Here is a 14,395-nt window from a genome sequence, read left to right as displayed (position 1 = left end):
CATGCTCTATTGACTGAGCCAGCCAGGCACCCCGAAAAATTAAGCCTTTAGTATTTTTTCAGGTATTTAGCATTTCTAATGCTCTTTATTCCTTCCTGGAGGTCTGAGTTTCTATCTGGTATCAACTCTAATCTGAAGGATTTCCTTTAGTGTTTCTTATAGTGCACATCTTCTAGTGACAAATTCTTAGTTTTCTTTTATCTAATAATTTAGTCTTTATTTTGCCTTCATTCTTGCAGAGTATTTTTGCTGAATAGAGAAATCTGGGTCGACGTTTTTTTCCCTGTTTGACACTTTGGAAGATGTTATTTCAGTCTTCTAGCATTTGTGGTTTCTGGTAAGAAGCTAGCTCTAATTATAACTGCCATTCCCTTTTATATGTCATTCGTTGCTCTATAGTTACTTTTAAGATATTCTCATCTTTGGCTTTAGTAATTTGACTATGATACTGTAAAAGAAAGGGTTAACTAAGTAGGCCTCAAATGCTCAAACCCGGTACATGCCAAAGAAAGGTCAGTCTTCAGGACTGGTCCTTGGCTGGCTCCTAGGAGATGAACTCTGAGACCTTGGACTACTCTGGCTGGTGTTTTTTTGCATGCCTGAGCACTTGAGCCATGCTGTACTAGTGTGACCAGGTGAGTTTATTCTAACAATATGATGTATGGCAAACATCTGGTTTTACTCTGGGGGTCTGAGTAGCTAGGGTCAGCCATGTGGACACTGCATGGCATTCTGGACACCAAGCACTGAGTATAGCTTCCCTTATTGGCAACACTGCACATGCTGTCATATCACTGATGGGAAAATTAAGGGCATCCCTGTGTGACTCCTCTGGCCACCAGGAAGCTTGCACCTGGTTTCTCCTGGACTTCATCCCATGTGCCTTTCTCCTTTGCCAATTCTAATCTATGTCCTTTTGCTGCAATGAACTCTTAACTGTAAGTATAACAGCTTCTCAATCCTGAGTCCTTCGAGCAAATCATTGAGCCTGAAGTTGGTCATGGGAACCCCTGACACATGTACAAAGGTATGGTTCTTTTCTTATCTTAATGTTTCCGCTAAAGCTTCTTTAATCAGTGAATGTGTGTGTGTGTGTGTGTGTGTGTGTGTGTGTGTGTGTGTTTAATGAGGCATTCTTTTGCTATTTTGTCTTCATATATATTCTCACTTCTGTCTCTCATTGTCCTTTCCTTCTGAAACTTCCAATTATATGAGTTGGATCTTACAATAATTTCCCAAAGGTATCCGAAGCTCAGTAATATATTTTTCTTTCTGTTCTTCAGGTTGGGTAACTTTCTGTTCATCTGTTACCAACTTCACTGACTCTTTCCCTTTGTGATCTCCATTTTGCTGTTAAGGCTACTCAGTGAATTTTGATTTCAGCAGCTGTATTTTACAGTTCTAAAACCTCCACTTGGCTCTTGTATTTTTCTCTATTTCATAATAAGAGCTGCCTTAAAACTCCTGTTTCTAAATTCCAACAAATGAAGTAGTTGTTCATTGTCCTTTTCTTCAGACCGGGTCATATATTCTCAGCTTTTAAAATGTGTAGTTTTGCATTATATCTTGGACACTGTGAATATTACGTTGTACAGCCTCTGGACTCCGTTATATTCCTCTGGAGAGTGCAGATACTTGTTTCAGTATGCACCTAATTTGGTGCATCAAACTGCAAACTCTTGCCTCTTGGGCACCATCTCCAATCTTAGTTCACTTCTTTTTTCTAGAGCTGAGCTGCCTGTAGTCTTCCAAGCATGTGTGTAGTTCAAGGATTAAATGGAGGTGTATACAGAGAGTATGTACACAGAAGTTTAGGCTCTCACTCTCTGGATCTTTCCTCTCCAGGATTCTTCCTTTTCTTACTTTTCAGTGGTTGAATGGCTGTGGCTGACCCAAATTCTGTCCTCTCGTAAGTTTTCTATGAAAGCTTTATTAGCCAATCTGCTGAGTGTCAACTTCAGCCTGTCATCTGGCTAACAGCAGTAAACATGGAGAACAGATTCCATGTTTTCTCTTCTTGGAAGTGTCAGTCCCTTTTCAGAATCTGCCTGCTTTTGTTCATTTTCCAGGGCCTTCCGATTTTTTTTTTCCTTCCAATTTTGTCCAGAATATATAGTTATATGCAGAAAGATCAGTTCCAGTAAAAGCCTACTTGGCCATACTGCAAGAAAAACCATTGTGATGTTATTTTTTAAAAATTTACTTCAGTTTCACGTGTGTGGGTATACAGATTTTTAAAAATCTTTTTAAAGTTTTGTTTATTTAAGTAATTTCTACACCCAACATGGGGCTTGAACTCATTATCCTCCTGAGATCAAGAGCTGCATCCTCTTCTGAGCCAGCCAGGCACCCAATATAGATTCACTTTTAATCATTATTCTGAATATCTTGTTTTCTAACTTGTGCTTTTCTACTGTAATCATTCCATCATATAACAAAAACTCTACAAAGGTATTCAATAATACAATTTTTATTAATAAATTATGAACATTTGAGGCACCTGGCTGGCTCAGTCAGTAGAGCACACAACTCTTGGTCTCAGGGTTAAGTTCAAGCCCCACATTGGGTGTAGAGATCATGTAAAAAAATAAATAAAATCTTTAAAAAAGGAAATTATGAACATTTTCACATACCAGCAGAAACTCCAGCTCTGATGGCAAACTGACAAGAACTAGAAAAATAATGCACATACCTAGAAGTTAAATTGATGAGCAGCGGCACTCTGACCCTAGAGAAATACTTGTATATGTGTAAAACCAGACAAGTACAAAGATGTTAACTTCAGCACTATCTTTAAAAGTAAAAAATGGAAAATAGCCCAAATACTAATCAAAACGGAAATAACATAGATAATAAGGATTACTACACAACTGTCAAAATGAATAAACTATTCATTTCTTTGAAATTATATATATTTCAGTATGGAAGGAGTTAAAAAACCCTAATGTTGAATGAAACAAGTTAGATATCAAAGATGGTAATATTAATAAAAGTTTAAAAACACAAACCAATACTACATACACACACATTTAAAGTAAACTGAAAGCATTTATCAGGTCCATGATGGTGGTTGCCTCCAGAGAAGGGAAGAAGGGAGTAAGTGGGACAGGTGGTAATCATGGGTTCCTTGGTTTGGAGGCAATCATGACCATTAACAGTAATGTTAATTAACAGAAGTTAATTCTACATATAGAAATGTGAGTGTATGTCTTTTTGTACTTTCCTATATTTTCCCATTTCTTAAAAAAAAAACCTGCAACAACTTCAATGGCTGCATACTTGACTGCACAGATAGGTCATAACATATTCTACCAATCTCTAATTGTTAAGACACTGAGATACCTGCCAATATTCTGAACAGCACTACAAAAAACATCTTTGTAATTGTTTTTGCACGTACAATTTCTTCCCCTTAGAATAAGTTCCTAGAAACATAATTGCTAGCTCAATTCTAGGTCTTTGTTACATATTGCCAAAATGTCTTCCAAAAAAGTTGTAACAACTTACACACACCTATCACCAAAATATATACCTGCCTATTTCCTTGCATTCTTGCCAATCTGGATACTAAAATCCAAAAAACGGTCTTCACTCAATTAGGTGTATGAGCAGGGATTTAAATTTTCCCCAATTAGTTATATCATAGCTCATATCACAGTTATTAAACTCTAATGTTATCATAAAGGGAATGAAATAGGAGTTTATACACAATGTGTCATAAAACAGCAAAAGAAAAATAAAAAACCGTTAATACTTTTCTTTTGCCTATTTTCCCCTCACAGTTTCAGGCAGAACATAATTACAGAATTGGTTTATCTTTTTAAATTTTTTTATTTTTTAGAGAGAGAGAGAGAGCATGCGAAGGGGAAGAGGGGCAGAGAGAGAGAGAGAGAGAGAGAGAGAGAGAGAGAATCATAAGCAGGCTCCACAATGAGACCAACGCGGGGCTTGATCCCATGACCCTGGGATCATGACTGGAGCTGAAATCAAGAGTTGGACACTCAAGTGACTGAGCCACCCAGGTGTCCCGAACTGGTTTAACTTTAAAAGGAAGGCAATTCAGATGGACTACTTAGAACTAGAGACTGATGTATTTTGCTGAAGTAGTTACATTTTAATTTTTTTTTTCAACGTTTATTTATTTTTGGGACAGAGAGAGACAGAGCATGAACGGGGGAGGGGCAGAGAGAGAGGGAGACACAGTATCGGAAACAGGCTCCAGGTCTGAGCCATCAGCCCAGAGCCCGACGCGGGGCTCAAACTCACGGACCGCGAGATCGTGACCTGGCTGAATTCGGACGCTTAACCGACTGCGCCACCCAGGCGCCCCGAAGTAGTTACATTTTAAAGATTTATTCATAAAGTAAGACAATTTAAAAAGATTTTCTGGGAGCGTCTGAGTGGCTCAGTTGGTTGAGCATCTGACTCTTCATTTCAGCTCAGGTTATGATCCCAGGGTCATGGGATTGAGCCCCACTGCTCTGCACCACAGAACCTGCTTCAGAGTCTCTTTCTCCCTCTCTCCCTCTCTCCCCTCCCCTGCTCTCTCTTTCTCAAAATAAATTAACTTAAAAAAAGAAGAAAAAAATAAAAAGGTTTTCTGTTTTGAAGCCTGCAAAGGAAGACTTTTTAGCATCTTGATCTAATTATATTGGTTTTTAATTAGCATCTAAATATATCTACTAATCACAGAATTTAGCCAGTAACAAATATCCTAAACCTCCACAGCCCTTTTCACCTCTCACAATAGATTAAATAACTCAGTTAAGAATTAGTAATAATTAGTATTTACACAGTTTGTTATTTACTACAACACTATAAAGGATGGCAAAATAATTATAGCCATATTAACAAAGGAAGATGTTGAACCAGTTAGATGAGCTAAGGTCATGCTAAAGCAGGAATGTGCCAAAATTAGACACCAAAATTCTTGTAGCCTAATTCCCATATGCCTCATCACACAAAAGAATCTATAAGAATTACAACAACAACTCATGAGGAAATCTAGAGTCAGAGAATATTATTTTTATATTTTAGAGAAACAGAATCTTAAGCAGGCTCTGCACTGAGTGCAGGGCTCAATCCCACGACCCTGCACGACCCGAGCTGAAATCAAGAGTCAGATGCTCAACTGATGGAGACACCCAGGGGCCCCTACAGTCAGAGAGTATTATTAAAATGATACTGAAGATAATCTTCAACATTCTCGCATTATAGATAAGGAAACTAAGGCCCCAAAAGGTGACATAACTTCATTATTCAAAGCCACACTTCTAGATGTTGTAAAGCAACAATGAGAATTCACTCCTTAATCCAAGCTCAGCAATCTTCAATCACTAGCGGATAACAGCTATCCTTAGCAGTCACTTCAAATTTTTTAGTTTGTGAAACAGTCTCAATGTTTTCACTGATACTGATCAATTCACTCACTAACAATTAATTACCCGGTACCTACCACATGCTAGGTCCTGTACTATGCGGTATTTATTATTTGCTAAGCACTGCATTACCTGCATTTCCACATTTAATCCCTACAATATTAATATAAGGTAAGCACAATTATCTCTATATTAAAGATTAAAATTTAGAAAGACTAAGTAAACCACCTGTGGTCTTCAGAAAGGAAATATAAAGGAAATGGTGCCCTTCCACTTCAGCAGCCACTGAAGAGCAGCAACCACGTCTCTGCAGACCCCATGGTCATGGGTCTCAACAAGGGCCCCAAGGTGACCAAGAACTTGAGCAAGCCAAAGCACTGCTGGCATGAGCACCCCACCAAGCACATCAAATCAGTGCAAGACAAGATCTGAGAGGTGTGTTTCACTCCTCACGAGAGGCACCCCAGCAAGAGGAGCTGAGCAGGTTCTGGCTGCCACCAGGATAGGAAAGTGGCTGCTAAGGGCTGGGCTTCCTGTCCATTCTGTGCGTAACAAAACCTTTACAGAAGAAGAAGAGGATAAAAGAAAATAGTATAATCACGTTTGTAAGTTTATCCCAACAAAAAAATCTTTTTATTTTAAATATTGTAACTCTATGTATGATTTCATTTGAAAAAAGGGATCTACTGTCAAAGAAGTTTGGACAACCACAGATCCCTATATAACACCTATGAGTGACCATATAGTAAGTATAGATCTTAGGTCAGAAGTTGGGGGTACCTTTTGGAAGGCTTGGAATATCCTTTTTTTCTTACATCTTCTAAGACCCCGGAACAGATAGCATTTGAAGTAACTTAACTGAAGGCTGAGTGTGAGAAAAGTAATCAAATAAACAGAGACAATGGGAAGGGCTTCTAGTACCACATAATAAATGTTGGCCTGAACAATATTAAATAAGGTTCAAGGTAGAAGAATGCATGACTTCTCTTGAGCAATACTCACAAAACAGTACTACAACAGAATACTGGTTACCTACTTTCAGAACATAAAATCTCTGTGGTATAAGATCAAATTAATTAAAAGTTTCATTTGCTGTCATTCCCAGCAGGAATTCCTTTATCTTTGATTGCTAAATAGGTTTCACAAGGCCCACAGCAAAAAACCCAAGTGCTAAGCAGTGCAACTGTTATGGAGATTTAAAAATAAGCTTTGGGGGTGCCCGAGTGGCTCAGTTGGTTGAGTAACTGGCTCTTGATTTCAGTTCAGGTCATGATCACAGAGTATGGGATCAAGCCCTGCATCAGGCTCTGTGCTGAGTGTGGGGCCTCCTTGGGATTCTCTCTCTCTCTCCCTCTGCCCCTCTCCCCTGCTTGTGCTTGTTCTCTCTCTAAAATAAAAAAGTTTTAAAAATTATTAAAAAAAAAAAAAGCTTAGTAAATAAATATATGCCTAATGACATCCTTAAATGCAGCAACTGCCCTAGGGCCAACCTATAGGGAAAGGAGAACCTTGAAACAATTGGAGCATAAAAAAATGTTTTAAGGAGAATATTAATTTTAACAAGTGTTCTGATTTGGGAAATATCTGTAGAAGAAAACCAAATCAAGCAACCATGAAAAAAATGTACCTTTCTCCACTATACAATGTGTTTTTATTCTTGCCATAATTTTGGTGATATAAAATCAGAGACTTAGAAAAATGGCATTCTATTAAATAATCAATCACAGCAGAAGTAATCACATGCAGTATTTCTAATGTAAATGATTACCTGAGAAGTCCGTCAGAAGTCTTGCTAGGACTTGCTTGTTTACCACTTCAGTCTTACTAAGGCTCGGTATAATATCTACCCTAGTAGTTTCTGTGACAATTGTGGGCTTCTTGGAAATCCCAAGATCAGATCCAGTGTTAACTTCTGTGTGTTCTAGGACACCATACGCTCTCTGAAGCCAAGAGGATTCTGGAGCACATGTGAAAGTGTGCTCGAGTGTTTCTTCAGGAGGAGATTCTACATCACCCTGTACAGAAGCTGACTTCTCAGTCCTCCTTTCACTCAATTCTTTAAGGGCTTTGATTGTGAGCTCTTCCTGTTCTAAATCAAGAGATGCCACTGGAGTACCTCGGGCAGGGAAAACATCCAGAATCTCACTTCCATTTGTTTCTTTGCTTTGTTCTATGTGTTCGCTTCTTCGGTCTTTAATTTCAGAACCACCTGACTCACTTTCATGCAAGACTTCCACAGCAAGACTTGTTTTAAAGTCCCTAGTCTTCTCTGATGTTGCGTCAAAGGCATTCCCTTCACCTTTACCTATGATTCCTTTCTCTCTGGTTTCTGTAAAGGCCGCTATCAGGTCCTCTGGGGAAGAATCATCTACATCTTCAACATTTTTTTCATGTAATGACTCCAAATAGGCAGAGGTTGTCACATTTAGTGAGAATTCTGTCTCATGAAGAACACCTGCAGATCCAGCTGAAGGATGCGTTGGGTTCTCAGTTGCAACATGTTTTTCAGCAGCAGCTTCACTCATACTACCTGACTGCTGCACACCTTCTGACATGATCTTCAGATCATGTACTTGTGAACATGCTGCCTCGCCCACTGGACTCCTTTCGGGAATATCAGGCTGAACGTGTGCTGCCTCAGGGTCACTGACTGGCCCTTCAAAGGTTTCACATGTTTTGTTTTCCCTATTGCAATTGAAAGCCTCTTCAATTTCTCTTTCATCTCTTTTTACAATAGCACTTGGAATGGAAACAGGTTTTTCAGCCTGAATTTTTTTACCTTCAAATGAAACACTGGTTGTGATGTCCTCTATTACTGTGTCATCAGACTCACCAGAACTATCAGCTTCTGTCACTTCTCCTAACACAGCGCTCTGCCAGTTCATTTCATCTTTCAGGTGGCCATCAGGTAAAACCACTTTCACGGTGGCCACTCCAGAACCCCGAGAGACACCTTTGTCAAATGGAGATCCAGGGAACTCTGCAACTGTGTTATCTTGTTTCTGCGCATGGCCTCCCACACCTTTGATACTGACTTCCTTTGTGGAATTGAGACAATCCGGTACAGGTTTGTCAATGTTAGCATTTTCTTGTGGGAGGGATTCCTGTGCCCAATGACCTGCTGATTTAGTGATGGGAGTGTTCCCATTAATAGAACGTATAGGAATTTTCTGGTGAGTGTTAGTTTTAAGATTTACAACTGGGATTTCTGATTTATATTCACTCATGTCAAGTCCTGTGGTTTTTGTGATGTAGTCAGACTTACAGCTCTCTTCTTTTGCTTGGGGAACCAAATCCCAAGTCAGTATTTCATTAGTAAAGTTATGCATATCATTCACACATCTAGACACTTCTTCCAGTGCTGCGGTTGTGTGTGAAAACTGTCTAGTGAGCAATGCAGAGGTTGGGTAACGCCCTGCCTCTTTACTTCTCAGTGGAAATACTTTGTCATTAGACTCTAAAATGTCTGCAGATGTTTCTTTATCAGTGTTCATTGCCCAGCTACCAAAATCATTTGTGCTCTCCTTATATACATCTTTAAATTCTTTGTCAAATGCTTCTTTGTCAATAATTACTTCAAATGGTGACTCAGGGGAATCCTTTTCAATAATACCACCTCCTGAAACTTCAGATGGGGACAAGGAATATTTACAAATGCCTTCTGCCTTAGACTGCTGGGTCAGTGGTTTCTGAGCTGTCAGCAAAGTGAACTTGTCATCAGCATCCAATTCAGTTTTACCGTCTGTACTTGGTACCTCGTTTGGGTTCTTGGACTCTTGATCTTTATTTATTTGCTGTTCCAGTAGACTCATTTCCTTTGAGAGAAAAGCAGGACGATCTGGGAAATTGGCCGGAATGAAAGGACGGTTACACTGAACAACTTCTGCCACAGAATCTGGGGAGTATGCTAGGTCTCTACTGGTCTCTTGAGGCTTTTCCATCTTTTTCACATCTAGGAGAGCCAAGGAGTCTTTTCCTTCTTTGGCTAAAATAGGCTGGCTGCCTGACACTTTGCTTTTTTCTCCGTGTAGTATTGTAAGGTCATTGTTATGCATTTCAGAAGATGAAAAAGAGGAAGTCATAATTTCTGAAGGTGGCTCACCAGAGCAAAGAGAGCTCAATCCCTCTATGGTCAGAATTTGAAAGAAAAAAGTTTGTTTACCAGGCACAATTACACATTAACTACTCAGGCCAAGCAGCATGCTTTTCATTTGTCAAGTTACATATATATACACACAGGATGTATATATACATATACACATACACGCACACAACACACGTAAATATGTAACAAAACAAGTACCAACAGTAATCCTATAAAACATGCATAAAATTGCCAACAGTCAAACAGAAAAGCTGTATCATGCTACAAATTGCAAATGACAAAATTTCATGACATATTTTTCAGTCTACTTTTTCCATTGTAAACGCAAAGGATAAAGAAGTATAAAAAGATTGGAAAGTCTGGGAAGGTTCCTTCCTTTGTTTTTTTGGTAGAGCTACTCAATGTAATCCATATAAAACAACTCACTATTATGAAGCACTAATATGCTCTCATCTGTAAGCTGCATATTTCAGTACACACAGCTTCTACAAATCCACTGTTACAGTCCAACAATTTGAGATGGAAAAAAAAAAAAGCGACTACAGTTCTTTTGATTCTCAGGAGACATAGCAGATTCCTCCCAGGTCTAAGAATCAGACTAGAATTATTGTATTCTATCCTAGGGAAGATTGGCCTCAGGTACAGATGGCCTCCTTAAAAAAAAATTTTTTTTTTAATGTTTATTTACTGTTGAGAGAGAGACCGAGAGAGACAGAGAGACAGAGAGAGAGACAGGGAGAGCGTGAGCAGGGGAGGGACAGAGAGAGAGAGAGACTACAGAATCTGAAGCAGGCTCTAGGTTCTGAGCTATCAGCACACAGCCCTACGCGGGACTCAAACTCACAAACTGTGATCGTGACCTGAGCCTAAGTTGGACAATTAACTGACTGAGCACCCAAGAGCCCCAGATGGCCTCATTCATTTTAAACTAAAGAGTATGAAAAGGATGGCTGACTTCAAAATCTCTTGCATCAACTTGCCAATTTAACCAACACTGAACTGTGTGAATCAGTGAGGTTTGTCTTTTGGTTAGGAAGAATTAACTCCAGAAATCCTTTTAAAACAGAAAATATCCTTCTGAAAGTAATACATTAAGTCTTATCAGTTCTTAATACCACAGTAGCCAGTGATTTATCACATTGTTTTCCAACTTTCCAATCTAGGAAGTTTTTTACTTGAGAAAAGATCAAAACAACGATCCCAAGGGCAGGTGCTGTCTTTCGTGCATGTTGTTACCTCTGCAGCTGGAACAAAAGTAGGTCTTAAATAAATAGTTCCAAATGAGTGAATCAAAGATTCAGTTTGGTCAGATGAGAGCTAAGCAGGTCCAGGACAGCAACACCTTGAGTGTGAATGAGTAATTGTGAAGATGTGAAAAAGAAAAACCTTTGGGATTACTTTTATTCAGCTTGTATTTTTTTTTTTTTCATGTGAGGAGCTGAATACTTGACGAAAGCAAAATTGTAACTTTATTCAAAATGTAAGATTGAAAATTAAATTAAATATCTTACTGCAATAAATAAAATTCCACTATTATAAAAATGTTTCCAAATGCCAGATGATAAAGTTCCTCCACATCAATGCATCACTGAAATTTCATGTAATAGGATCTGACCTTTTAAAATAGTTTAACTGGAATCTGGGTATTGAGGAAAAAGTCTTTGTAAACTGAGGAATAATAAAGTTTGGTGGTACAGACTGTACTAGTGAGAGAGAAAATATTTGAAGGTGAATGCACATTTACTTCTAATGTAGTAGACAGAGATGGTTTGCATCTATCATTATACACTATGATATAATATTATATAGTACTCAACAAGACCAAATTAAGGGAACAATATAAATGAAGCTCAGCATTATAGGTTAAAAGGTTCAAAACCTGGGACCTCTGGGTGACTCAGTTGAGCATCTGACTTTGGCTCAGGTCATGATCTCACAGTTGGTTGATTTCAAGCCCCGTGTTGGGCTCGCTGCTGTCAGCACAGAGCCTGCTTTGGATCCTCTTCCCCCTGCCCCCCGCCCCTCCCTGATCACTCTCTCTCAAAAAATTAACATTAAAAAAAAAAAGGTTCAAAACCCTGCAATTTAAAGAACTACATTTTTAGTAGTTCATTTATAGGCTACACTTAAATCAGAAACATTCCATGATCTGAGCTATGTATTGTTATTGAACTTACTGGTTACTGTTTCTACCAGTTCAATGCTCAATGGATTAAATCTGGATTAGGTAAAACTGTTTGGGAACCCCTCCCTTCAAACATGAGTGGAACTTTGACATGATCAAAACTGAATCCACCTTACAGGGAATGCTCAGCTTACATGATTTATAGAGACTGCACTATCAGATTACTCAGACCAACCATCTTATAGACAAAAATGGACAAAAAGAATTAGTAATAATTCCACAAATATTTACTAAGTACCTATCATGTGCCAGACACTGCTTTAACTAGACTAAGAGGCTCCTGGGTGGCTCTGTCAGTTAAGTGTCTGGCTCTTGATGTCAGCTCAGGTCATGATCTCACAGTTCCTGGGATTGGGCCCTGTGTCGTATAGAGTGGCTCCGATAGCTTGGAGTCTGCTTGGGATTCTCTCTCCCTCTCCCCCACTCATGCACGTGCTCTCTCTCAAAAGAAACAAACATTAAGCAAAAAAAACAAAAACAAAAACGAAAACAAAAACAAACAAACAAAAAAAGAAACTAGATTAAAAGCAGTGAACAAAACAAAAAAATCCTTGCCTTTGTGGTGCTCACAGCACAGAGCGGGAGACAGACAGCAAGCAAAATCAACAAGTAAAATGATGATGTGGTGGTAGTGGGCTTGAAGAAATGAAAAAGAAAGCAACCTACACTGATTGGTAATCAGAGAATGTGCACATTAGTGGGAAAAAGCATGTTGGAACTGTTCTAACATGCTTTGTCAGGACACACACTTGTCAGTTTTCCAAGCCTTGTTTATCTTCTTTGAACTCTTAATATTCTAAAAGTTTCAAGTTAAATACACAATAATCTGAGGTAAAGCTAGACGATTACATTAGAAATCGTTCTCAGAATACCAGCAAGTCCTGCAATAAATAAACTTCCAATATTCTTTAATGAAGACTCATATGACGTCACTCTTATGCACACAAAAATAACTTTAGTTGTGTTCCTAGTAATTCTGTGACTTACTATATGGGGTGGAGAGTGCTTTCTGGGAGGTTAGCCTTGGGGGGCAAAGAGAAAGAGCTCAATGCTGCAGTAATCGCGCAAAGGCTGTGACACAGGCGCTAGCTCTCGGCATCAGCAATCAGGCTTTCCCACACGCAGTAAAGTAAGTTAGACCCTCACCTGTGCTTTAATTATCATGTTTAGAATTTCAGCAAATGAAAAGAAGTTTTTTGGCTAGTTGAAACCCTAACAAACTTGGACACAGCTGACTTGTACCAAGACAATGGAAAAAACTGGGCTGGAAGTGAAGAGTTTATAAAGGCATGAAAAAATTAAACAGAATGAAGACCAGCATCTACTAATAAGCCTTTTTTTAGAACAGCTCCCATAAGCAAGGACTCTTCCAATTAGTGAGTATGGCACTTAATAGTCACTGGTGTTGTCCAAGCCTGCAAAACAGCAGGAAACGCCAGGGAGTTTGAAGTTTGTTAGTTTTTAAAATACTATATACTATAAAACTGCCGGATAGAATAACTTGGGAGCCTCTTACATTTCAGGAAATGTCCACTCCCTTTCCTTTTTCAGAAGATCCAACCCTTCACGTGTATTACAAGACTTACAACATTACTCAAAACCACTGTCTGTCAAAAAAAATTTCCTCATTGTGAATATTTGCTCATTTATTTTCTATTATAGGATTTAACGTGCATATTCATTTTCAAGAGTTCTGATTAGTTAAAAATAAGGGGTTATTAACAAAGGGGTTATACACTTAACAGCTTTGTTAAAAAGGGAATTATGTATGTTAAGTGAAAAATATAAGCCCATGATGATCATGAGAATGTTCCCAAATTTATCCAGTACTGAGTTCTTTGCTTACCCATATCTTCTTAAGCTCTAAATATTTAAAGGTCTCCATTTAAGTGTATTACCTGAAAAAGACTAGGAAATTAAGTTGGCAGTCATAGTCTAAACTTCTAGACCTCTCCCAGACCACAAATTCCTATTAAAAGATGCAAAATCATCTTATCACATTTACTAATCGCATGGTCTTGGCAAGTTGCTTACTCTCATCTAAAAAAACGGGGATACTAAAGCACCTAACTTGAGAACTGCTGTGAAGGTTCAATGAGTTAATATGTGAGAAGAGTTTAGAACACATCCGGCACTTAATGAACCCTCGGTAAACATCCCCTAACACCTCCACATTCTCGAAAAAAATTCTCCTGACATAGAGACTCCACATCATATGCCTTTTTGATAGGGGAGAGTATGTAACACAGAGAAAACTCAGAGTTTTAGACACTTCCCCTCCTACCATTCTCAACTAAAAGGAAGTAATTACTAAGGAGCTTTGATCTATTTCAAAAATCTGAGTGAGGCAACTTCTCAATCAGTTATTACTCAACAAATGCCTGCGGCATTCCAAGAATCATGCTAGGTTCTGTGTAGGTAAAGACATTTAAGACAGCCCAATACAGAAAAAATTTGAAGCCAATGTTGAAAGAAAACAGAACTTGTCCCATTTTACCACCATCAAGGTCAAAGTATATTTTAGTTCAATGTGCAACTAGCTGAAGTACAACAACCTGGCCCAAAAACACGGTTTGACACCATCTTTGGCAATCGCTTTCAAATTTTAGAACTGCTAGTACTTCATGTGTGATCTCTGACTTACTGACTCAGCATTTCCTGAGATGGACACAATCTGCATTACAAGTGTCCTAGGTAATGAACCTGGTTTGAAACCCACGGCCTGCC

At 38.7% G+C, this 14,395-nt stretch overlaps 1 protein-coding gene across 5 annotated transcripts in view; it reads right to left on the bottom strand.

Moving 5' to 3' along the window:
- RTN3 (reticulon 3) overlaps window positions 1–14,395 on the bottom strand; it is a 60,076-nt gene that overhangs the window by 27,738 nt on the left and 17,943 nt on the right. For 2 of the 5 annotated variants that reach the window (XM_043581489.1, XM_043581490.1), the window contains one exon: window positions 7,147–9,504. The exons of 2 other annotated variants lie outside the window; for them this stretch is intronic. In XM_043581489.1, the coding sequence (XP_043437424.1) occupies window positions 7,147–9,504 (2,358 nt within the window). Of the gene's footprint in view, window positions 1–7,146; window positions 9,505–13,514; window positions 13,534–14,395 lie in introns of those variants that run through there. One more of the 5 variants, XM_043581491.1, reaches the window with a different exon arrangement.

This window comes from Prionailurus bengalensis, chromosome D1 (genome assembly GCF_016509475.1).
Source record: "Prionailurus bengalensis isolate Pbe53 chromosome D1, Fcat_Pben_1.1_paternal_pri, whole genome shotgun sequence".
NCBI lineage: Eukaryota > Metazoa > Chordata > Mammalia > Carnivora > Felidae > Prionailurus > Prionailurus bengalensis.
Note: the sequence above shows the minus strand (reverse complement) of the source record. Positions and strands in the feature narration are given on the sequence as shown.